General features: G+C 43.0%; 1 protein-coding gene across 1 annotated transcript in view; it reads left to right on the plus strand.

The window, feature by feature from the left end:
• Positions 1-26,108, plus strand: part of Osbpl11 (oxysterol binding protein like 11) — a 105,291-nt gene that overhangs the window by 76,856 nt on the left and 2,327 nt on the right. The window contains exons 9-12 of the mRNA XM_045148015.1: positions 3,058-3,556; positions 10,557-10,743; positions 23,155-23,337; positions 24,771-24,924. Coding sequence (XP_045003950.1) covers positions 3,058-3,556; positions 10,557-10,743; positions 23,155-23,337; positions 24,771-24,924 — 1,023 coding nt within the window. The remainder of the gene's footprint in view (positions 1-3,057; positions 3,557-10,556; positions 10,744-23,154; positions 23,338-24,770; positions 24,925-26,108) is intronic.

Below are 26,108 nucleotides of genomic sequence, written 5' to 3' on the forward strand. Positions count from 1 at the left end.
ATCCCCGCCTCCCACCCAGTTGAGACAGGGTCTCTCATTGTTCACTGCTGGACTTTCCAGGCAAGCTGGCTCTCGAGCTTCCAAGAAATTCCCGTTTCTGCTGCTTTTCTAGCTGTAGGTACACTGGAATTAAAGATGTTCCTCACGGTGTCCAGCTTTCTGTAGATTCTGGGGATCCAAACTCAGGTACTTAGGCTTATGTAGCAAGTGCTGTACCAGCTGGGCCATGTCTCCAGCATCTTTGTTAGTTCTTGGGACAGACTCTCACGTACTCCAGGCTGACCTGGAACTCATAAGGTAGGCGAAGATGACACTAAACTTCTGATCCTCCTGTCTTTACCTCCCACTGCTGGGATTTCAGGCATATTCCATCACACCTGGTTTGTGCTGTTCTGGGGATGAAACCCAGAGCCTCGTGAGTGCTAGGCAAGCACGCTACCCACTGAAGTATATCCCTAGACCTCGACTGTAAGTTTCAGCATATGATTAGGACCTCTCCTTTTCATGCCCAAGAGTCTGGGTGGCTCTTTGGGAATCTGCCATCAGTATTGGTTTTTCCTCCAGGGTTAGCATTTCCCAGAAGGCAGATTTTAAAAAATTATTTATTTATTTATTTGAGAGACAGAATAGGTGCATCAGGGCCTCCAACCACTGCAAACAAACTCCAAATGTCTGTGCCACCATGTGCATCTGGCTTACATGGGTCCTGGGGAATGGAACATTTAATTAATGTATAAATGATTATTTGTTACTCTTTGTTATCAGCATGCTGTCTCCTCCTTCATTGTTTCTGGTGTATTCCATTCTAGAGAATATGCATTTTGTTTTACTCTCCAGAGATTAAATGAGATTTCGAGGAACCAGCGGGCATTACTAGCAGTGTGGAGTCAGGGCAGAGACTTGGGCTTTTTAAGCAGTGCATGGTACTGTGGTTTCCTGAACCTTTTCCAGAAATCTGTGGTATAAGCTACTTCCAGTTCAGCTTTCTACTTAGCAAACCCCCAAATCTTGTTAATCTCTACTTTCCCAGTCTCTCTGGCTTGGTTTCTGGAATGATTCAGTGGTATTTAAGTGGAATATGGGGTTAAGATTTATGCACTCAGTACACCATCTGAGCCTTCCACCTCCTGTGACTTGGGTGTTATCTTCACATCCATCATTTCAAATGACAGTCACTGCCTACTAGGTGAACATTCTAGAACCCTAGTTTGTTCGTTTACTTATTTAGGTTTTTTGAAGTAGGGTCTTGCTCTAGCCCAGGCTGACCTGGAATTCACTATGTAGTCTCAGGGTGACCTTGAACTCACAGCGATCCTCTTACTTCTGCCTCCCAAGTGCTGGTATTAAAGGTGTGTGCCACCACACCCAGCCTAGAACCCTAGTTTAAAATATATGCTGTTTAACTTTTTTTTTAAATATTTTTTGTTTATTTATTTATTTGAGAGTGACAGACACAGAGAGAAAGATAGATAGAGGGGGAGAGAGAATGGGCACGCCAGGGCTTCTAGCCACTGCAAAAGAACTCCAGACGCTTGCACCCCCTTGTGCATCTGGCTAACATGGGACCTGGGGAACCGAGCCTCGAACCGGGGTCCTTAGGCTTCACAGGCAAGCTCTTAACCGCTAAGCCATCTCTCCCGCCCCTGTTTTACTTTTAATCCGAGCACTCGGGAGGCAGAGGTAGGTGGATCGCCGTGAGTTCAAGACCGCCCTGAGACTACGTAGTGAATTCCAGGTGAGCTTTAACTAGAGTGAGACCTTACCTCAAAAAAAATTTTTTTTTTAATTTATTTATTTTCAAGCAGTGAGGGAGGTAGAAGGGACTCTGCAGGGTCCCCTCCAGTGCAGAGATTGCAGATACATGTGCCACTCTGCATCTGGCTTCAGGTGTACTGGGGACTTGAGCCTGGTTCTTTAGGCTTTACAAACAGGGGCCTAAGCTGCTGAACCATCTCTTCAGCCCTGGTTTACTTTCTTGGCATTATTTATTTATTTTTGTTTTTTTGGAAATAGGGTCTTACTATATCACTGGTTGGAATTCATAGTCCCTCCTCCTGCCCCTGCCTCTGCCTCACCAGTACTTGGATTAGGATTAAGCCGCCACACTTGTCTCTTAATTTTTTTTGTTAAACTGATTGGGTATGGGCTTCTTAGAGCTCTTAAGAAGTATTACCCATTTTCTTCACAGTGTCTTTTCATTTCTACTTTAAGTGAAGTATTTAATTTATATGCCTTTAGGTGTTAAGAAGCCCTTTTGTACTTAAAGTTAACTGAGTCACAATTTTTGTTCTCTTTTCCTTTTAAAGGTGCTTGTTTTTGGTTCCCCCCCCCCCTTAAATGTATGTGTGTGTTTGGTGTGCTTTTTTTTTTTCCTTAATGTGAATAAATACTTTTTTGGTTGGGGGGCTTTTCAAGGTAGGGTCTCACTCTAGCCCAGGCTGACCTGGAATTCAGTCTCACCACCACACCCGGCCAAATACTTTTATATGTAATTCTGTTCCAAATACCTGTCTGAAATGAAATGCTTTCAGAGAAATAAGAATGTCTCTCTGGGGCTGGAGAGATGGCTTAGTGGTTAAACGCTTGCCTGTGAAGCCTGAGGACCCTAGTTCAAGGCTCGATTTCCCAGGACCCATGTTAGCCAGATGCACAAGGGGGCGCACGTGTCTGGAGTTTGTTCGCAGTGGTTGGAAGCTCTGGTGTGCCCATTTTCTCTCTCTCTCCCTCTCTCAAATAAATAAAAATGAACAACAACAACAACAAAAAGAATGTCTCTCTGAAGCCAAACATGGTGGCACACTCTAATCCTAGCACTCTAAGAGGCAGAGGTAGGAGGATGACTGAGTTGGAGGCCACCTTGAGACTACATAGTGAATTACAGGTCAGCCTGAGCTAGAGTGAGACCCTACTTGGAAACCGACACCCGCCTCCCCAGAAAAAAAAATAAAAAGAAAAAAGGAATGCCTTCCTTCCTAAAAGAGAAATAGAGTGATTGGTCGTAGATGTTGATGTGGATGAAATTGTCCCTTGTTAGTTGATTGTTGTTGTTGTTTCTAGGTGGTACTGCCTACATTTATCCTAGAGAAGCGGTCCTTGCTGGAAATGTATGCAGATTTTATGTCTCATCCAGACCTCTTCATAGCCATCACTTATGGCGCCACACCTGAGGACAGAATGATCCGCTTTGTTGAGTACTACCTTACCTCATTTCATGAAGGCCGCAAAGGAGCCATTGCTAAGAAGCCGTACAATCCTATCATTGGAGAGACATTTCACTGTTCTTGGAGGGTGCCCAAGAGCCAGGTGGTGTCCAGTGTTGGGAGTGGCTCTTCCTCCCAGATAGTAACAAACTGTGCCCCTCCCTCAGAGGAGTCTCCAGTCCAGGTGGGATCGGACTGTTACACAGTCAGATTTGTTGCTGAGCAGGTTTCCCATCATCCTCCAGTCTCAGGATTTTATGCCGAATGTGCAGAGAAGAAGATGTGTGTAAATGCACATGTCTGGACTAAAAGCAAATTCTTAGGCATGTCAATAGGTGTGACAATGGTTGGTGAAGGTAAGTACAAAAATTTCTCTCCAGTTCTTAATAGCAGACTAGTCCTAAATTTGGGGAAGCTGTATAGGTATTAATTATAAACTTGCCATGTTAACGGGGCTGGGAAAATTATTTCGTGTTGTGCAAGCATGAATACCCAAATTCTATCCCCAGGACCCACATAAAACATCAGGTGTGGCCATTCATGCCTGTAAACCCAGTGCTGAGGGGGATGAAAACAAAAGAATTACTAGGGTCAGCAAATCTGACTAAAAAATGGCAGCTGCAGGTTCATGAATAATTCTGTCTCAAGGAAATAAAGTGGAAAAGCCATAGAGGAGGAGACCCAGCATTCTCCTTTGACCTCTGCACACATGTGCACACAACATACACACACAGTAAATAAATAGTAAGTCAGCCGTTGCGGCACACACCTTTAATCAGGAGGTGAGTTTGAGGCCACTGTGGTCTAGACTGAGTTCCAAGTCAGCCTGGCTAGATTGAGACCTGGGTTCAAAACAAGCATAAATTGCTGGGTGTGGAAGCACACACTTTTAATCCCAGCACTTGGGAGGCAGAGGTAGGAGGATTGTTGTGAGTTTGAGGTCAGCCTTGAACCACAGAGTAAATTTCAGGTCAGCATGGGTCGAATGAGATCCTACCTCGAAAAACCAAAAAAAGCTAAATAAATAATAAAGCAATGCTATGATGTTATATGTACCACTTTATTTGCCCAATTCCTATTGTGTTCTAGAACACTTGTTGGAAGTAGAATGTTAACATGGGCTGGGTATAGTAATGTATGTCTTTAATCCCGGCTCTTTGGGGGCTAAGGTAGAAGGGCCCCCATGAGTTCAAGGCCAGTCTGGAGCTACAGATTGAGTTCCAGGTCAGCCTACTCGGGAGTGAGACCCTGCCTCAAAAAAAAAAAAAAATAAAATAAAATAAAATTAAGAGCTGGGTGTGGTAGGAGGATCTTTGTGAGTTCAAGGCTAGCCTGAGAATACATAGTGAATTCCAGGTCAGCCTGGGATAGACTGAGACCCTAACTCAGGGAGGAAAAAAAAAAAAAGATATTTTACTTTGGGCTGGCCATGGTGTTACACACACTTGGCAGGCAGAGATAGGAGGATCACTGAGTTCAAGGCCACCCTGAGACTACATAGTGAATTCCAGGTCAGCCTGGGCTGGAGGGAGACTTTATCTTGAACCCTCCCCCAACAAAAAAAGAACATTATTATGGAGTAATGTAAATTCCCTTTAAAAATCAAACATTGGGCTGAAGAAATGGCTTAGCAATTAAGATGCTTGCCTGCAAAGCCAAAGGACCCAGGTTCAATTCTCCAGGACCTATGTAAGCCAGATGCACAGGTGGCACATGCATCTGGACTTGGTTGCAGTGGCTGGAGGCCCAGGAGCGCCCATTCTCTTTGTCTATATGCTTCTTTCTCTCACAAATAAATAAATAATAATAGTAAATCTCTTTTTAAAAACATCAGACATTTCTGATTTTAAATATAAAGTTTATGTTGTTAAAAAGTTGGCAAATAGCCAGGCGTGGTGGTTCATGCCTTTAATCCCAGCACTTGGGAGGCAGAGGTAGGAGGATCGCTGTGGGTTCAAGGCCACCCTGAGACTCCATAGTGAATTCCAGGTCAGCCTGGACCAGAGTGAGACCCTACCTCAAAATAATAATAATAATAATAATAATAATAATAATAATAATAATAATAATCCCCCACCCAAAAAAAAGTTGGCAAATAAAAAAAAAAATCTTGACAAATGAAAATTTAAAAGGGGAAATAAAAATATCCCCTAATCCATTAATTCAAAGATGGATAATTTGAACTGGCTTTTTATATTTTTTCTGTCTGTAGTCATAGTTTTAATTATTAAAATTAGGTCTGGAGGAATGGCTTAGCAGTTAAGGTGTTTGCCTGCAAAGCCAAAGAACCCAGGTTTGATTCCTCAGGACCCTCGTAAGCCAGATGCACAAGGTGATGCATGCTTCTTGAGTTTGTTTGCAGTGGCTGGAGACCCTGGCATGCCCATTCTCTCTCTCTCTTTCTCTGTCTACCTCTTTCTCTTTCTAGTAAATAAATAAAAATTAGTGTTAGGTGACAGGGAAATTTTCAACAAATATAAGAATACATTCTAGGGCTGGAGAGGTGGCTTTGTGTTTAAGGGGCTTGCCTACAAAACCTAAGAACCCAGGTTCAATTCCCCAGAACCCATGTAAGCCAGATGCCCATGGCGATGTATAACTCTGGAGTTCGTTTGCAGTGGCTAGAGGCGCTGGTGAGTCCATTCTTCCCCCTCCCCCTCTAATAAGTAAAAATAAAATTTTATAAAAAGCCTGGTGTGGTGGCACATGCCTTTAATCCCAGTGCTCTGGGAGCCAGTGGTAGGAAGAACGCATGAGTTCGTAGCCACCCTGAAACTACAAAGTGAGTTCCAGGTCAGCTTGGACTAGTACAAGACCCTGCCTCAGCCAAAAAAACAAAAACAGAAAAAGAATATGTTCTATGTTGCTGGGTATGGTGGCATATACTTTTAATACCAGCACCCATGTAAAAACTGGGCATTACCACACTGGAATCTCAGCGCTGAGAGGGGCAGAGACAGGATTGCTGGGGCTCTGTGATCAGCCAGTGTAACTGGAAAATAGCCCACTTTTGATGCAGTGAGAGACTCTGCCTCAAGGAAATAAGGCAGAAGAGCCATAGAGGAGGCCTCTGCACACATCTCATGCACATCAATAATCCTCATGACAGAGAGAAGACATTTTAATGGCTATTCTGGAGGCTGGTGAGATGCTCAATGGTGAAAGGCTCTTGCCTGCAGTGCTCAGTGGCCTGAGTTCAGTCCCCAGCTTTTACACGGGTGCTGGTAATAGAACTCAGGTCCTCATTCTTGCTTAGAATGGTTATTTTTGGGGGAGGGTGGTCCCCGGCTGGCCTTGAACTCCCAGTGATCCTCCTACCTCTGCCTCCTAAGTGCTGGAATTAAAGGTGTACACCACCACACCTAGCTTGTATTACATTATTTTATAGATGAAGTCTAGAGATAATGGAATTTGAGATCATAAGACCAAGGCATAGCCAGATTGATTATATATTCATTTATGTAATTATTTGCAAGCAGAGAGAGAGAGACAGACAGAACGAATGGGTGCACCAGGGCCTCCAGCCACTGTAAATGATCTCTGGACTCATACGCCAGTTTGTGCATCTGGCTTTATGTGGGTACTGGGGAATCAAACTGTAGTCATTAGGCTTGGCAGGCAAGTGTCTTAACTGCTGAGCCATCTCTCCAGACCCATAGCCAGATTTAGTATGTCATTCTTTGATGTACTTTCCCCAGGAATAGTTGTTCTTATCAGTTAGTTAATAGAATAAAAGTTTTGCTAATGGTGCCTTGTCTACTCCTAGAGGTGAGCATCTCCAGCTTGAACTTGATCTCATCACGTAGTTGTAAAAGTACCTAAGTTTTTGTTACCCACATGCTGTTGTAGATTTATGCATTATCTTTGGAAGTTAAACTGCTATTGATTTTCTTAAAAAGGGGGGGGGGCTGGAAAGATGGCTTGGCGGTTAAGGCACTTGCCTGCGAATCCAAAGGACCCAGGTTTGATTCCCCAGGACCCATGTAAGCCAGATGCACAGGGACACACACATCTGGAGTTTGTTTGCAGTGGCTGGAGGCCCTGGCATGCCCATACTCTCTTTCTTTCTCTGATTGCAAATAAATAAATTTAAAAAGCTAAAACAAGTAAATAAATAAAAGGAAAAAAAAATTTAAGTCAGGGAATGGGATTTATTATGATTCATTTGTTCTTGTTACCTATGTGGTAAAATTCAGCTTAATTCTTAGATGAGATTTTATAATTTTATGAGTTACCCTATCATGTGTTTCTTCAATTTAAATTCCATAGTATTTGCTTATTATTCTAAATGTCTTCTTAGATACCAGTGATCATATTCCCAATTTATAAAATCGTGTAACTTAACAAAAATAGTAATAGAACAGTCTTGCCAGGTGTGGTAGCACACATCTTTAATCCCAGTGCTTGGGAGGCAGAGGTAGGATTTACGTCAGTTCGAGGCCACCCAGAGACTGCATAGTGAATTCCAGGTCAGCCTGGGCTAGAGTGAGACCCTACCTCGGGAAAAAAAAAAAAAAAAAAGTATAATCTGTCCTATTTATAATTAAGTTATTCTTAGCACTTTAGATAGATCCAAGTATATTTTCTGGCTTTCATTATATGAATAAAACTATGTTTCCTATGAAATGTCTCAATAATTCTGTTGATTGATTGATCAGTTGATTGATGCTAAAGAACCCAGGACTTCACATATACTAGGCAAGTGCTTTTACCATTTAATAAACTTCCATTTCCTCAATAATTATTTATTGCTGCCTTGTCAAAAGTGTTAAAGGTGGGCTGGAGAGATGGCTTAGCGGTTAAGCGCTTGCCTGTGAAGCCTAAGGACCCCCCGGTTTGAGGCTCGGTTCCCCAGGTCCCACGTTAGCCAGATGCACAAGGGGGCGCACGCGTCTGGAGTTCATTTGCAGAGGCTGGAAGCCCTGGCGCGCCCATTCTCTCTCTCCCCTTCTATCTGTCTTTCTCTCTGTGTCTGTCGCTCTCAAATAATAAATAAATTAAAAAATGGACAAAAAAATATTTAAAAAAAAGTGTTAAAGGTAATAAAAAAAAAATGGCTGAGGCCTGGCATAGTGGTGCACATCTTTAATCCCAGCACTTGGGCATCAGAGGTAGGGTCGCCATGAATTCAAGGGCAGCATGGACTACAACGTGCGTTCCAGGTCAGCCTAGGCTACAGTGAGACCTACCTACCAACACTTAGAAAAGGTTGAGTGTTCACGTCAGCAGCGCATGTACTAAAATTGGATCAATATAGAGGTGAGGGGAGAAGGTTGATGCTACTTTGTGACATATTTGTTTTTTATTTAAAAAATTAACTATGAAAATATTTATAACAGCTCTTGTTTTTTGTTTTTTCGAGGTAGGGTCTCACTCTGGCTCAGGCTAACCTGGAATTCACTATGTAGTCTCAGGGTGGCCTCGAACTCTTAGCAATCCTCCTACCTCTGCCTCCCGAGTGCTGGGATTAAAGGCGTGCGCCACCACGCCCGGCTCCAGCTCTTGTTTGTGAGTGTTAAAAATAGAGTTCCAGCCAGCCACAGTGGCTCACCTCTTGGTCTCAGTACTCAGGAGGCTGCTCCAGGATGATTGCCTTGCATTTTGGACTAGCCTGAGCTACATACCCAGGTCTGGGCCAGCCTAGGCTGCAGAGTGAAACCCTATCTCAAAAAACAAAACATAAAAACCCAAGCAAATGCTCATTGCACATTCACTAAGGGCTCAGACTAAAAGTACATATTTAGTTCAGTGTTTAGTATGAGAGCACATTTTAGGAGATTAGTATGTAGCTCAAATGTGCTTACTGATTTTTTTTTTTTTTTTTTTTTTGAGTTAGGGTCTTACTCTAGCCCAGGCTGACCTGGAAAGCACTATGTAGTCAGGCTGGCCTTGAACTCAAAAGCAATCCTCTTACCTATGCCTCCCGAGTGCTGGGATTAAAGGCATGTACCACCATGCCCAGCAAAATTTGTTTATTTATATATATTTTTTGGTTTTCCAAGGTAGGGTCTCACTGTAGCTCAGGCTGATTTGGAATTCATTATGTAGTCTCAGGGTGGCCTTGAACTCTTGGCAACCCTCCTACCTCTGCCTCCCTAGTGCTGGGATTAAAGGCGTGCGCCACCACACCCGGCCCCAGCAAAATTTTTTAAATATTTTATTTTAAAGTCCACTCTAGCCCAGGCTGACCTGGAATTCACTATGTAGTCTCAGGGTGACCTCGAACTCATGGCGCTCCTGCTACCTCTGCCTCCCAAGTGCTGGGATTAAAGGTATACACCACCACACCCGGCCCTATATATTTTATTTTTACTTATTTGTTTGAGAGAGAGAGAGAGAGAGAGAACAGGCATACCAGGGCCTCTAGCCCCTGCAAAGGAACTCCAGATGCATGCGCCACCATGTGCATCTGGCTTAGATGGGTACTGGGGAGTAAAACCTGGGTTCTCAGGCTTAGCAGGCAAATGCTTTTACTACTAAGCCATCCCTCCAGTCCTGAGTAGTGTCTTTTTAAATTATCTAGTGCAGATCAATTTTTCACTAGTGTAAATTCCTTACATGTTTTAGCCATCTTTAATATATCATTACTTAATATGGAAAAACATCATTAGAATAGTATTTGTTTGAAAACCACCACTTTTAGCTCTTATGTATCTTAAAGTTTCACTCTACATATTTCAGAATATAGCAAACTAAACTTAGAATGATTATAGTTTTTTTTATTTTTATGTATTTATTTGATAGCAACAGACAGAGAAAGAGGCAGAGAGAGAGAAATAGAGAGAGAGAGAGAGAGAGAATGGGCACGCCAGGGCCTCCAGCCACTGCTTCACAGGCAAGTGCTTAACCGCTAAGCCATCTCTCCAGCCCTGATTATAGCTTTTAAGATAAAATTACAATTTTTTCTCTAGACTAGAGTGAAGAACATGGTTCCCATCATACTGAGTTTTTTAAGGTCTATAACTTTATAGCTATTCTTGAACTGCCAACAAGGTTGCTAGTGTCAGTGACCAGATCTTAACATGACACAGCACAGCCTGCAGCTGTGTCTCATGGAGCATTAGAGGGAGTTTAGACTGTTTGCATTGTATCATTTACTCGTCCCACGAACCCCTAAAGGTCATATAGTCAGAGTGAAAATAATGGTCCTGTACCCGGGCTTGTGGTCAAGTCAGTGTTATCCAAGATCATGAAGATCAATCAAAATAGGGCTGGAGAGATGGCTTAGCAGTTAAGATGAAGCAAATCAGTGATGTTGACTACTAGGTAGAAAAAATAGTTTTTTTGGGTTTTTTTTTTTTTTTGGTAACTGTTTTATTTAAAAGATGTTAACCACCCTCATGCTTTTACATTCAGGTATCCTTAGTCTATTGGAGCATGGAGAAGAATACACATTTTCCCTACCTTGTGCATATGCCCGGTCAATTTTGACTGTTCCTTGGGTAGAACTAGGTGGCAAAGTCAGCGTCAACTGTGCAAAAACTGGGTACTCAGCCAGCATCACTTTTCATACTAAGCCATTTTATGGTGGCAGACTGCACCGGTAAGAACACTTGAATGCTCTCTGGTTCTGTGCTTCCCCTTGGTCCTGTGTTACAACGCCTTGCTCTCTTTCTGCTTTGACTTATGTGCATGAGACTGGTCTTTATTTATTTATTTATTGCATATTTTCAGGCTTCCAAGACAATCTGGAAATCATGGCCTTCTTTTAAAAATATGAATGGCGGGCCTAGAGAGGTGGCTCAGTGACTAAAGGGTCTCGCAAAGCTGACAGCCTGAGTTTGATTCCTTAGCACCCATGTAAAGATAGATGCAAAAAGTGTACAAACACCTGACATTTCTTTACACACCCATACAAATAAATAAAAAACACATTTAAGAGCTGAGTGTGGTGGCACACGCTTTTAATTCCAGAACTTGGGAGGCAGAGGTAGGAGGATTGCTATGAGTTCGAGGCCACCCTGAGACTCCATAGTAAATTCCAGGTCAGCCTGGGCTAGAGTGAAACCCTACCTTGAAAAAACAAAAAACTTATTTAAGCCAACTGTTGTGTCACATGCTTTTTAATCCTAGCACTTGGGAGGCAGAGGTAGGAGGATCACTGTGAATTTGAGGCCATCCTGGAAGTACAGAATGAGTTCTAGGTCAGCATGGGCTACAGTGGGACCCTGCTTGAAAAATACCCAAAAAAGGGCTGGAAGTTGGCTTAGCGGTTAAGGCACTTGCCTGCGAAGCCTAAGGACTCAGGTTCATTTCCCAACACCCATGTAATCCAGGAGCATGTTACACCTTGTGCATCTGGTTTTACCTGAGTACTGGGGAATCGAACCTGAGTCCTTAGGCTTCAGAGGCAAGCGCCTTAACTGCTAAGCCAATCTCTCCAGCTTTCCTTAAGCTTTTGATACCTGTTCTGACTATCTTGGAAGTATAGGGGTAGTTTTCCTACTAAGTTTTTATTGAAAAATAATATACATGCAAAAATATACAAAATTTAAGCCAGGTGTGTTGGCACATACCTTACCTTTAATCCCACAACTCAGGAGGCAGAGATAGAATTGCTGTGAGTTTGAGGCCACCCTGAGACAACATAGTGAATTCCAGGTCAGCCTGACCTAGAATGAGACCCTACCTTGAAAAACCAAAAAAAAAACCCCACAAATTTTCAACAGCAGACAAAGTAAAAACTTGAGTATCTTCATCTCACTATGGTATATGACTTGTACCTCCAAAGCCCTCTTCACGTGGGTGGCCATTGTCCTGAGTTCTGACACCACATATTGATTTTCTCTGTTCTTACACTCTATATAAATTATATCATGCACTGTGGTGTTAGCTCTTATTTTGTTCAATATTTTGTTTTTGATATTTGTCCATATATAATTCTAGTTTTAAATTTTTTTTTTTATTTTAGAGGAAGAGAATTGGAGCACCAAGGCCTCAGCTATTGAGATCCAACTCCAGACACTTGCGCCACCTAGTGGGCATGTGCGACCTTGTGCTTGCCTCTCCTTTGTGCATCTGGCTGATGTGAGATTTGGAGAATCAAACATGGGTCCTTAGGCTTCGCCAGCCAAATGCCTTAACTGCTAAGCCATCTCTCCAGCTCCTATAATTCCATTTTTGTCTCCTCATCAACACTTGCATTCCCATGTATAACTGTGCTACAATTGGTTTATTCATTCTAATTTTGATGGTCATTTATATAGATTCCAACTTTTGGCTATTACAATAATTATGCTAAAGACAATTGGAGGTGCAGCTCAGTGTTAGCAGATTTGCCTAGCAAGGTCCTGGGTCCAGTCCTCAGCACTGCAAAAATTACGTGTTTGTGTGCATACAGAGTGCTGCTAGAGAGTGTGGGTGAATGTTTATATAAACTTCTGTTACCTAGATACTATGTAGGATTTCGGCATTGCCCCTCTAGTTATATATGAGACTTTGAACTGCATATGACTATGTTATCTCTTTATTAAAAAAACTGGTTTTCTGAACAACTGTTTTTACTTTTTTTTAAAGCTTTTTAAAAAATTTTTTATTTATTTATTTATTTGAGAGTGACAGACACAGAGAGAAAGACAGATAGAGGGAGAGAGAGAGAATGGGCGCACCAGGGCCTCCAGCCTCTGCAAACAAACTCCAGACGCGTGCGCCCCCTTGTGCATCTGGCTAACGTGGGACCTGGGGAACCGAGCCTCGAATCAGAGTCCTTAGGCTTCACAGGCAAGCGCTTAACCGCTAAGCCATCTCTCCAGCCCTGTTTTTACTTTTTTTGATTTAATTTTATTTATTTGAGAGAGGGAATGGGCCTGCCAGGGCCTTCAGCCATAGCAGACAAACTGCAGATGCATCTGGCTTGTGTGTATGGCTTATGTGGGTCCTGGGAAATTGAACTTGGCTCCTTAGGCTTCACAGAAAAATGCCTTAACAACTAAGCCATCTCTCCAGGTCTGTTTTTACGTTTTTGTTTGTTTGTTTTTGATTTTTGGTTTTTCTGAGGTACCCTACCTCAAAAAAAAAACAAAAAAGAAAGAATAAGAAGGAAAAGAGGGAGGAAGGGAGGGAGGGAGGGAGGGAAGGAAGACGAGAGGGAAGGAGGAAAGCATTTCTCTCAGAGGTGTCTGGCGTCAGTGAAAGTAGAGTTCTGTCTGAAGCCTTTGTCATTCTTTACATGTTTTAGAGTTTTATACTAGACAGAATTTCTGTGTCAGCATCATACTAAAACTGGTGGGATAATCTCACACATTAATAAGACGTAGGTTTTCCCCATAGTGTGAAGTATGTGGTATCTAAAAGGAAGTACCCTGCCTGCAAATTTTGTTCTTAGTGTTAATTTTCTTGTGTTGTCTAATGGATAATGCAGTACTGACTAAAAGCTTTTAGATGTGTTTATCCAAAAGACTAAACTCCACATATGGTCAGCTTCATCTCACCCACTCTCAGTACCATTTCTGTCACAGACAGCTTCAGGTCACTGAGAAGAACTTCCAGACCAGGCGTAGTTAGGCGGGGAAGGGGCTTATTGAAGGTAGAGTGGATGTTCCATAATGGCAGAAGAAGCTGGCCCACTTTCGCAGGTCCAGGTGCCACAAGCCACCACCAAAAATCAAGCAAACAAGCACACGTCAGAAACTCCTGGCAGAACGCCAGCACTTTTCATATCTCTAGACTGGCATTTCAAACCTACCCCTGGCCTTAGGTCTGGACCCTAAGATTCATGCAGTGACACCTCCTCCAGCCAGGTGGCTGCAGATCTTTACAATTACAAACTTTAATAAGATCCTGAATATATTGGGGCCCACCCATTCAAGTACCACATGCACCAAGCCAGATTTTCTTTTGTAACAGCTTACTTATATAGCTATTCTTAATGCAGTTTTTAAGTCTTAATTATGATTAAAACATTTGTTATATTGATTACATTTATGTATATGACCCATTGTAAGAACTCATTTTAAAGTCAAGAATGGTAGCACTCACCTTTAATCCCAGCACTTGGGAGGCAGAAGTAGGAAGATCATCATGAGTTCAAGGCCAGCTTGAGAGACATGGTGAATTATAGTCAGCCTGGCCTACAGCAAGACCCTACCTTGAAAAAAACTAAAACCCAACTCATTTTGTAGATTTAAGCTCAGATATTTTTTCAAATGCAAAGCATTTAAGCCTTTTATTAAGCCAGTGATGTATTTTGTCTTAAATTATAATTATCTAAATTACAAATGTTCAAATAGTCATTATTTCATGACAACCTAATATGGAAGATCAGAATTCACCATTGCTATAATACATATTTCCTTCTACAAAAATATCCTGCTTTAAAATTTTCTGAGCCAGACATGGTGGTGTGTGTCTTTAATCCCAGCACTTGGGCAGCAGAGGTAGGAGAATGGCTGTGAGTTCAAGGCCAGCCTGGGGCTACAGAGTGAGCTCCAGATCAGCCTGGGCTATAGTGAGACCCTACCTTGAAAAATAAAAAAGAAAAGAAAGAAGGAAAGTTGGAGAGTAGCGGAAGGGTCGGTAGTGCTATGAAATGAGAAGTGGGGGTCCGCTGGGCGTTCAGGAGGTAGAGGGGGTGATAAGGTGCTCAGAGTAACTAGGTGAGTGCCTGTTGCTTTCTGCTTACACGAGACTCTAAAAGAACTGCATTCTTTCCTCTTGTTGCTGTGTTTGCAGTGGGTGGCTCTCCCTTGTACCTTTCATGTGGTTTCAGTCAGGTGCTGTTAGAGGTCAGCTTTCTACAGGTTCAGCCTGGCTGGATATCTGTGGTAACTCACGCACGTGGGAGGCTGTCGGCCAGGACTGTCATTCAGGGGTCTGTGTGTAGCCTCTCCTTGTCACGTGTGCCTCTACATCTTGGCAGCTGAGTTAGTGTTTATTGTTGTTGTTGCTATTTATTTATATTATTATTATTATTATTTTGGCTTTTCAAGGTAGGATCTCACTCTAATCAGGCTGACCTGGAATTCACTATGTAGTCTCAGGGTGGCCTTGAACTCACAGCGATCCTCCTACCTCTGCCTCCCAAGTGGGATTAAAGGTGTGCACCACCATACCCAGCAGGCAACTGAGTTTCTAGAAGCAAATAAAACATGGCTTTTGTTACCTGGTTGGTTTATTTATAAGAGAAATTGAAGGAGGCAGATAGAGAGAATGGCTGTGCCAGGGCCTCTAGCTACTGCAAACCAACTCCAGAACTCCAAATGCATGTGCCACCCTGTGTTCAAGGCCAGTTTTAGACTAGATAGTGAATTACATCTGGCTTACATGGCTACTGGGCAATTGAACCTGGGTCCTTAAGCTTTATAGGCAAGTGTCTTAACTGCTAATCCATCTCTTAGCCCCGGTACCTGGTTTTTAAGCTTTTTATTTTTGTTTTTCAGGATAGGGTCTCATGGTAGCCCAGGCTGACCTGGAATTCACGATGTAGTCTCAGGGTGGCCTTGAACTCACGGAGATCCTCCTACCTCTGCCTCCCAAGTGCTGGGATTAAAGGCATACACCACCATGCCTGGCCCTCCCTAACTTTTTTTTTAATTTTTGTTGTTGTTGTTTATTTTGATTTATTTATTTGGGAGCAACAGAGAGTGAGAGAGAGAGAGAGGAGAGTAGGCGCACCAGGGCTGCTTAGCCACTGCAAACGAACTCCAGACGCGTGCGCCCCCTTGTGCATCTGGCTAACGTAGGTCCTGGGGAATCGAGCCTTGAACCGGGGTCCTTAGGCTTCACAGGCAAGCGCTTAACTGCTAAGCCAACTCTCCAGCCCCCTCCCTAACTCTTAATGAATAATTTTGGCCAACTCCAAAGTTTCTTCATGTTTTTGTTTTGATCTCCCTTCAAACCAAAGGCTTTTCTAGGTTTCCATTTAGAAAACTGGTACTAGAAATACTTGGCTGGGCTGGGGATCTATTTCATGGTGGTAGAGTTCTCTTTAAGCCATCAGGCCAATCTCCAGCACCATGTGAGCCAGGCATGGTGATTCATGCCTGTAATCCTAGCCCAGTGCTAGGAAGATCAGAAGTTCAAGGTCATCCTTGGCTACATAGCCTAGGATACATGAGACTTTGTCTTCAAGAAAGTGGTGGGGCCGGGCGTGGTGGCACACACCTTTAATCTCAGCACTCAGGAGACAGAGGTAGGAGGATTGCCAAGAGTTCGAGGCCACCCTGAGAATACATAGTGAATTCCAGGTCAGCCTGCACTAGAGTGAGACCCTACTGCCAAAAAAACAAACAACAAAAGTGGTTGGGTAGGGCTCACTGGGGAGATGGCTCAATAGTTAAAGGCTTCAGGCCCACACTCAAGTCTCCAGTACCCACATAAAGCTAGACACACATCAAATGGCACATGTGTATGGAGTTCGTTTTCAGTAGCCAAAGGCCCAGGCACACCCATTCTGTCTTTCTCTTTCTCAAATAAATAAATAATAACTAAATAGAAGTTGAAGAGATGGCTCAGTGGTTAAAGATACTTGCTGTGGGCCTGGATTCATATCTGCAAATAAATAATTAAAAAAAATAAATCAGAGCCGTACGAGTTGACACATGCCTTTAATACTAGCACTGGAGAAACAGAGGTAGGAGAATCACTGTGAGATCACCCTGGAACACATAGTGAATTCCAGGTCAGTCTTGGTTGGAGCAAGACCCTAGCTCATCTTAAAAAAAAAAAAAAAAAAGCCAAGTGTGGTGGCGCACACCTTTAATCCCAGCATTTGGGAGGCAGAGGTAGGAGGATCGCCATGAGTTCAAGGTCACCCTGAATCTACAGAGTGAATTTCAGGTCAGCTTGAACTAGAGTGAGACCCTACCTCAGAAAAAAATCAAAACAAAACAAACAAACAAAACAAAAACAATAAAATACAAAGGCAAAATCTTAACTTTCAATCAATAAGAACTTTGTTATATGTCAGTATTGTAAATAACTATAGAGACAAAGTCTAGAAAATCTAAATATTCATTGGTTTTAGAACTAGACAGTTCTAGTTGTCAAATTTCTGCAAAGAAAGTAACTGCTTGATGTTATATTATCAGTTTATTTTCACTCCAGACATGACTTAAGACTTAGCTTTGTGGTAAATATCTTCAGGGTAGCATAGCATGTTCTGTATTCTATGTCATTTATTGAAACAGAATATTCAGCACATACCATTATTCCCAGCACTTGGGAGGCAAAAGTAGGAGGATCACCATGAGTTCAAGGCTACCCTGAGACTACAGAATGAATTCCAGTTCAGCCTGGGCTCAGGTGAGACCCTGCCTCAGAAAACAAAAAACATAACAAACAAACAAAAAAAGATATACAGACTTTAATGGGCTGGAGGGCTTGAAGAATGGTTAAGGCACTTGCCTGAGAAGCCCAAGGATGCAGGCTTTATGTCAGAGAAAGAGACAGAGAGAAAGAGAGAATGGGCATGCCAGGGCCTCTAACCACTGCCTACAAACTCCAGGCACTTGTGCTTCCTTGTGCAGCTGGCTAACATGGGTCCTGGGGAATCGAACCTACGTCCTTAGGCTTTGCAGGCAAATGCTGTAACCGCTAAGCCATTTCCCCAGTCCCCAAGAAACTTTTTTCATTCAAAATAAAATAAAGGTGCTGCTCGCCTTTAATCCCAGCACTTGGGAGGCAGAGGTAGGAGGATCACTGTGAGTTCAAGGCCACCCTGAGAATTCGGAATGAATTCTAGGTCGGCCTGAGCTAGAGTGAAACCCTACCTCAAAAAACCAAAACAATAAAGATAAAAATATTCAAGCTGGATAGATGGCTTAGCAGTTAAGGCACTTGCCTGCAAAGCCTTAGAACTTAAGTTTGAATCTCCAGGTTCCATGTAGCCAGACGCACAGTGACACAAGTGCACAATGTCACACATGTGTCACAAGGTAGCACGTATGCCCGGAGTTCATTCACAGTGCCAGAAGGCCTTGGTGCACCCATTCTGTCTGTCTCTGTCTCTGCCTCTCTCTCTCTCTCTCTCTCTCTCTCTCTCTCTTCCCCTCTCTCTCCCCCTCTCAAAATAAAATAAATTTCACCACCCTGAGAGTACATAGTGAATTCCAACTCAGCCTGGCCTAGAGCAAGACCCTACCTTCAAAAACCAAAAATAAAAATAAAAAGCCAGGTGTGGTGGCACACACCTTTAATCCTAACACTCTGGACGGCAGAGGTAGGAGGATCACCTTGAGTTGGAGGCCACTCTGAGATGACATAGTGAATTCCAGGTCAGCCTTAGCTACAGTGAGACCCTACCTTAAAAAAAAAAAAAATGGAAAAACAAAAAAAATAAAAGTAATAATAAATAAATAAAAAGCGAGGCTGGGTGTGGTGGTGCACACCTTTAATCTCAGCACTCGGGAGGCGGAAGTAGAAGAATCGCCACAAGTTTGAGGCCACCCTGAGACTAAATAGTGAAATCCAGGTCAGACTGAGCTAGAGTGAAACCCTACCTTGAAAAACTAAAAAATAAAAAGCTGGGTGTGGTGGTGCACACCATTAATCCCAGGATTTGGGAGGCAGAGGTAGGAGGATCGCTGTGAGTTCCAGGCCACCTGGAGACTACATAGTGAATTACAAGTCAGCCTGAGCTAGAGTGAGACCCTACCTCGTAAAAAAACAAAACAACAACAAAAAAGAATTGTTCTAGGGCCTTCCCCACCCCCCCAATAAAAAAAAAGGCCAGTCTGTTTGGCTTGCCTCAAAAAAAAAAAAAAAAAATGAATAAAGGGCAGGAGAGATGGCTTAGCACTTAAGGCACTTGCCTGCGAAGCTTAAGGATCCATGTTCCAGACTCTCCAGGTCCCACATAAGCCTGTCGCACAAGGTCACACAAGTACACAAGGTGGTACATGCATTTGGAGTTCTATAACTGGCTGGAGACCTTGGCATACGAATTCTCTCTCCCTCCCTCCTTCGCTGTTTCTGTCATAAAAAAAAAAAAAAAAAATTAAAAAGGCCAGACTCTTGGGCTTGCCTCAGAAATAAAAGGGGGCTGGAGAGATAGTTGAGCAGTTAAGGCACTTGCTTGGAAAGCTAAGAACCCAAGTTTGATTTCCCAGTGCCCACATAAAGCCAGATGCCCAAGGTGGCACATGTGTCTAGAGTTCATTGGCAGTGACTAGAGGCCCTGGTGTGCCCATTCGCTGTCTACCTTGTCTGTCTGTCTGTCTGTCTGTCTTTCTCTCTCTTTCTTAAATAAATAATTACATAAATAAAAGAACTGTTATAAGGAAAAGGAGATGGAGCCCATTTTCTTCCTTTTGTTTGTTGCCAGTCCCTTACAGATTTTTTTGGTACAAATGAGTCCTGCCCTCCCTGCCCCAGCTTTTGCCCTGAAGGTGCTCTAAGGAGCAGGGACTGTTGAGTCCAACATTTGGGACCCGGGACCTGAGATGGCTGTTTATTGAATGTAAGGGTGTGTGAGAGAGAACCATTTTGCTGAAGGTTTTGCTGTGGCAGTAATGATCAAGTAAGCAGGCTCAGTGGTTTACAACTGTGTGCAATGCGCCTACAGACCCTGCATGGAGGAGGGGGAGACTGAGGCCAGGGAGGATCACGTGAGTCTTCCTGAGACCAGCCTGGATGACACAATGAGACCGCCATAATAAAGATCCCCAAAAGAAAGATCAACAAGGGGGCTGGAGAGATGGCTTTGCGGTTAAGCGCTTGCCTGTGAAGCCTAAGGACCCCGGTTCGAGGCTCGGTTCCCCAGGTCCCACGTTGGCCAGATGGACAAGGGGGCACACGCGTCTGGAGTTTGTTTGCAGTGACTAGAGAGGCCCTGGCACGTCAATTCTCTCTCTCTATCTGCCTCTGTCTCTCTGTCTGTCACTCTCAAATAAATAAATAAATTTTTTTTAAAAAAGAGAAAGATAAACAAGGGCTTTAGAGATGACTTTGCAGTTAAGGCACTTGCCTGTGAAGCCTAAAGACCTAGATTCAGTTCCCCAGTACCCTTGTAAGCCAGATACACATGGGACCCATGTGTCTGGAGTTTGTTTAAAAAAAGAAAAGAAATGCCAGCTGTGGTGGCTCACTCTTTTAATACCAGCACTTGGGAGTCAGAGGTAGGAAGATTGCCATTGTGAGTTCGAGGCCACCCTGAGACTACTTAGTGAATTCCAGGTCAGCCTGGGCTAGAGACCCTACTTTGGAAAACCAAAAATAAATAAATATCAAGAAAATCTGATTATGTAGGGGGTGGGGGAAGAAAGCTAAGTGTTCAGTCATCTCTACATATCCTATTTGATTAGAGATAAATTTTCAAGGAAGGGGAGAGTGTTGGCACAGTTACCCCCTCTGTGGTGATGTTGAAAGCTTGGTTTGCTCTTGGATTCTGAACCCTTGTGCACCTTGATCTCCAAGGTCCAGCTCATAGATCATTTGGGTATCAGGTTCTTCACACGTGTACCTTTTTACAGCTCTGAATTTTCTCACTGGGAAAAAAAAAAGGGGGGGAGGCTCCCAGGCTAGAGAGATGGCTTATCTGTTAAGGCACTTGACTGCAAAGCCTAAAGACCCAGGTTCAACTCCCCAGAACCCATATACGCTAGATGTGCAAGGTAGTGCATCTGGAGTTTGTTTGCAGTGGCTAGAGGCCCTGGCATGCCCATTCATTCTCTCTCATAAATAAATAAAAATAAGGGGCTGGAGAGATGGCTTAGTGGTTAAGGTTTTTGCCTGCGAAGCCAAAGGACCCAGGTTTGATTCCTTAGGACCCACGTAAGCCAGATGCACAAGGGGGACATGGGTCTGGAATTTGTTTGCAGTGGCTGAAGTCTCTAGCATGCCCATTCTCTCTGTTTCTCCTCTCTCTGCGAGCAAATAAGTAAATAAAATTTTAAAAAATAATTAAAAGGGCTGGAGAGATAGCGGTAAAGGCACATGCCTCGATGCTTAAGGACCCAGGTTCGATCCTCCAGGTCCCACATGAGACAGCTGCACGTGACGGTGCATGCGTCTGGAGTTCATTTGCAATGGCTACAGGGCCTAGCAGGCCCGTTCTCACTCACTCACTCACTCTCTATCTCTCTCTCTCTCTCTCTCTCTCTCTCTCTCTCTCTCTGTCTCTGTCTCTAATAAATAAAAATGAAATATATTTTTAAAAATGGGCTCTCTGAAGCCCTTTTCTACCTTTTCTGGTTCTCATGGCTTGTACATAACAAATTAGCATTCCTGTACCATTGACTTTGATTCTTTTAAATCCAGATAAATCATAATGTCTGGCACACTAATCAGACCTTAACCTTTGCCCTCTATTCCCTGGGTTTTGAACTTCTGTCTTACCTAACCTTGGTCTTTCCTGCATCCTATAGCGAAATAAGCTTTATTAAAAAAAAAAAAAAAAAAAAAGTCAGGTCTGTTCCATTCCTCACCTATATCTGAGCTGTATCAGTGCTGCTGTCCTTGATAAGCAGCCAGGTAACCTCATTCCATATCAGCAATGCTGAAAATCTTTGAGGTTTGTTTTTTGTTTGTTTGTTTTTTGTTTTTTTGAGGTAGGGTCTCACCGTAGCCCAGGCTGACCTGGAATCACCGTGTAGTCTCAGGGTGGCCTCGAACTCTTGGTGATCCTCCTACCTCTGCCTCCCAAGTGCTGGGATTAAAGACATGTATCACCACACCCAGCTTCTTTGAGTTTTATTGTTATTATTTGCAAGTAGAGACAGACAGATGGAGAGAGAGAATGGGTGTACCAGGGCCTTCAGCTGCTACGAACAAACTCCAGATGCCTGCGCTACTGTGCATCTGGCTGTATATGGGTACTGGGGAATTGAACCCTGTTTGTTAGGCTTTGCAGGCAAGCAACTTAACTGTTTAGCCATCTCTCCAGCCCAGCTTAGTATTATTATTATTATTTTATGTGTGTGTGTTTATATGTATGAGTGTGGGCGTATGTATATCACACTGTGTGGAGGAGAGCTTTAGTGTGTTGTCCCTGCGTCTTTCATCTCCTTGGAGGCAGGGTTTCTCAGCTTGTTGCTATTCATTTTCTTTGTTCCCCTTCCATGAGCTCCTGCGATTTCAGGAAGTTCTTCTGTCCAGCCCCCCATCTCTCCCTCAGTGCGCTGGGAAACCTGCCTCAGCTCCCGCCTCTTTACCTTGGGTCTGGGGTTGAATTTGGTTATTCAGCCTTAAGCTGCAAGAACTTTATCCACTGGACCATCTCCTGGCCACTGGTGATTTTTTACACAGCACTGACTAATTTTTATAGTTTTTCTTTTCTTTTTTTTTTTTTTTTTTTTTTGGTTTTCCAAGGTAGGGTCTCACTCTAGCTCAGGCTGACCTGGAATTCACCATGCAGTCTCGGGGTGGCCTCCAACTCTTGGCGATCCTCCTGCCTCTGCCTCCCAAGTGCTGGGATTAAAGGCGTGCGCCACCACACCTGGCTGAATAGTTTCTATATTTAAATTTTGACTTCTTGTGATTTAATACAACACAGAGATATCTAGGAACCTGAATGTTTAAGAAGGGCTACTACTTAAAAAAAAAAAAAAAAAGTTAAAGTCAGGTGTGGTAGTACATGCCTTTAATCCCAGCACTCGGGAGGCAGAAGTAGGAGGATCACTGTGAGTTCAAGGCCACCCTGAAACTACATAGTGAATTTCAGGTCAGCCGGGGCTAGAGGGAAACTCTACCTCAAAATACCCGAAAATAAAAAAAGTTAAACTGTAACATTTTTACATTGCAATAAACATAATAAAGACCATATTCATAGCAATGAAGTCTGGTTTGATGCCTAGTATTCTAAAGGAGAAACTTGTTATTATTTGAAAGAAAATTATCTAGGAGGCTGACATTGGACTTGCTAAATGTCTGGCTTTGGCATTGAAAAGTTGAAATGAGGTTTTGTGTACCTCATTTAAAGTAGATTTTCCAGTTGTTTTCTTGGGTTTTAGAATTCTAAGAAACAACCGAAGTATATCACCCATTGGAGCATATCTTTATTCTTTTTGCTTGTTTCTAGGGTTACAGCTGAAGTGAAGCACAACGTCACCAACACTGTGGTGTGCAGAGTTCAAGGGGAGTGGAATAGCGTCCTTGAATTCACCTACAGCAGTGGAGAGACAAAGTACGTAGACCTGACTAAGCTGGCAGTGACGAAGAAAAGAGTAAGGCCTCTGGAGAAACAGGACCTGTTCGAGTCAAGGTATACCACCCCTCACAGCCACCAAGAAAGGCAGAAACACTGATTTTCTACATACACTTTTTCACTAATTTATGACCTTGGACAAGTCACTTTTTCCATTTGCATCCCCTTTATCATCTATAAGTTGAAAGAGTTGGTTGGTATGATCTAAATTGTAAGCCCTTGGGACTGGAGGGATGGCTTAGCAGTTAAGGCATTTGCCTGCAAAGCCAAAGGACCCAGGTTCGATTCCCCAGGACCCACATTAGCCAGATACACAAGGGGGCACAAGCATCTGGAGTTTGTTTGCAGTGGCTGGAAGCCCTGGTGTGCCCATTCTCTCTCTCCCTCTCTCTCTGTCAAATAAATAAATAAAAACAAAATTAAAAAAAATAAAAAATAAATTGTAAGCCCTTTATCAGCTCTGGTATTATATTAGTTACTTCCCTTGTTGCTGTGATAAAACACGTGAGATGAAGCATCTTAAAGGAGGGTTTATTTCAGTGTACACCTCAGAGGCTGCCATGTTGGGGAGGCGGGGCAGCAAGAGCTGGAAGGAGCTGGTCAGGTTCACTCCTCAGGCAGAGAGTGGTGAATACCAGTGTTCAGCTCTCATATTTGTCTCTGTCTCTCTTTTGAGGTAGGGTCTCAGTCTTACCCAGGCTGACCTGGAACTCACTGCGTAGTCTCAGGCTGGCCTTGAACTCACAACAATCCTCCTACTGTTCCCTACCAAATGCTGAGATTAAAGGTGTGCACCACCATGCCTGGCATAGCTCCTTATTCTACCTGGAACCTCAGCCCATGGAGTACCATCACTATATTCAGGATGGGTCTTCCAGTTCAACTAACCTAATCTAGAAAATTCCTCACAGATTTACGGGGAGATTTGTCTCTTACAAGAGGCTACCTCTAAGTTGACCCAGTATTGAATACCACAGGCAATTTGTGATATGTGATCATTTTAATAATGTTTATAGTTTCCTACATAACTAACTGTTAAAAACTTCTACTTGGCAAGTTTTCACACAGTATCAAAGATCTGAATTACGTTAAAACATCCTCACCTTTTGTAACTGTATTTGTGTGAAGCCAGATTTTTCTTGCATGAAAATGTATACGTTTTGTGTTTGTGTGTGTGTATGTGTGTGTGCCCTGTCTGTCTGTCTGTCTGTCTGTCTGTCTCTCTCTCTCTCTCTCTCTCTCTCTCTCTCTCTCTCTGTTTGTGAATAACCAAATAAATAAAAATATTTTTTAAATAATGTTTTGCTGGGTGTGGTGGCATGTGCCTTTAATCCCAGCACCCAGGAGGCAGAGGTAGGAGGATAGCCATGAGTTTAAGGCTACCCTGAGACTTCATAATGAATTCTAGGTCAGTCTGGGCTAGAGCAAGACCTTATCTTAAAAAAACAAAAAGAAAGAAAAAATGTTTATGGAATGTTTGTGGATTTTAGACGATTATGGAAAAATGTGACAGACTGTCTGAGGGAATGTGAAATGGACAAGGCCACAGAGCATAAACGTGCCCTGGAAGAACGCCAAAGGAACGAAGAAAGGCATCGTACAGAAACAGGCATTCCCTGGAAAACCAAGTACTTTATCAAAGAGGTAAGTCCTATAGGCATTCAGGCCAAAGCTCATTTTCTACTTAGAACCCTGTTGTTGAATTGCTAGCTCTTGCTACTTCTGAGTTCAGCACCAGTCTATGACTAATAGTGATTGCAGGTCAGCCTGGGCTGGAGCGAGACCCTACTTTGAAAATCAAACAAACAAACAAAAATGTTCAGCTTAACTATGAGGTTTTCACAAGGTTTCCAAGTAAAACAGTTTTCCACAGCTCAGATGAACTGTATTTGAGAATTCAAATGGGTCACAAATAAAAATGCTAATTTAGAGCCATGCTCAGTGGTTAAGGCATTTGCTTGCAAAGCCGAATGACCCAGGTTCATTTCCCAAGGACCCACATAAAGCCAGATGCACAAGGTGGCGCATATGTATGGAGTTTGTTTGCAGTGGCTAAAGGCCCCGGCATGCCCATTCTCTCTCTCTCTCAAATAAATAAAATAAATTAAAAAAAAAAAAAAAGATTAAGTGGCAGGGTATGGTGGTGCACACCTTTAAATCCCAGCACTCCGGAGGCTAAGGTTGGAGGATTGCTGTGAGTTCAAAGACACTTTGAGACTACATAGTGATTTCCAGGTCAGCTTGAGCTAGAGCAAGACCCTACCTCAACCCCCACCCTCCCCCCTTCCCCCCCCCCCATTGCAGGCAGGTTAACATTGCTGGTAGAAATCACCCAACCCAGAACAGCTTGTGGGGAAAAAAAAAAAGAGGTTTATTTTGGCTTACAGGCTTGAGTAGGAAACTCCATGACGGCAGAGAAAACTATGGCATGAGCAGAGGGTAAATATCACCCCCTGGCCAACATAAGGTGGACAATAGCAACAGGGGAATATGCCAAACACTGGCAAGGGGAAACTGGCTATAACACCCATAAGCCTGCCTCCAACAATACACTCCCTCCAGGAGGCATTAATTCCCAAATCTCCATCAGCTGGGAACCTATCATTCAGAACACCTAAGTTTATGGGGAACACCTGAATCAAACCACCACATTCCCCCCTGGCCCCCATAAGCTGATATTCATACATGATGTAAAATGCAATGCATTCATCCCCATATATATATATATAGATAGATAGATAGATAGATAGATAGATAGATAGATAGATAGATAGATTAGGAGGGTTTACTTTTTTTGTTGTTGTTTTGTTTTTGCTTATTTTTTCCAG

Source organism: Jaculus jaculus, chromosome 4 (genome assembly GCF_020740685.1).
Source record: "Jaculus jaculus isolate mJacJac1 chromosome 4, mJacJac1.mat.Y.cur, whole genome shotgun sequence".
NCBI lineage: Eukaryota > Metazoa > Chordata > Mammalia > Rodentia > Dipodidae > Jaculus > Jaculus jaculus.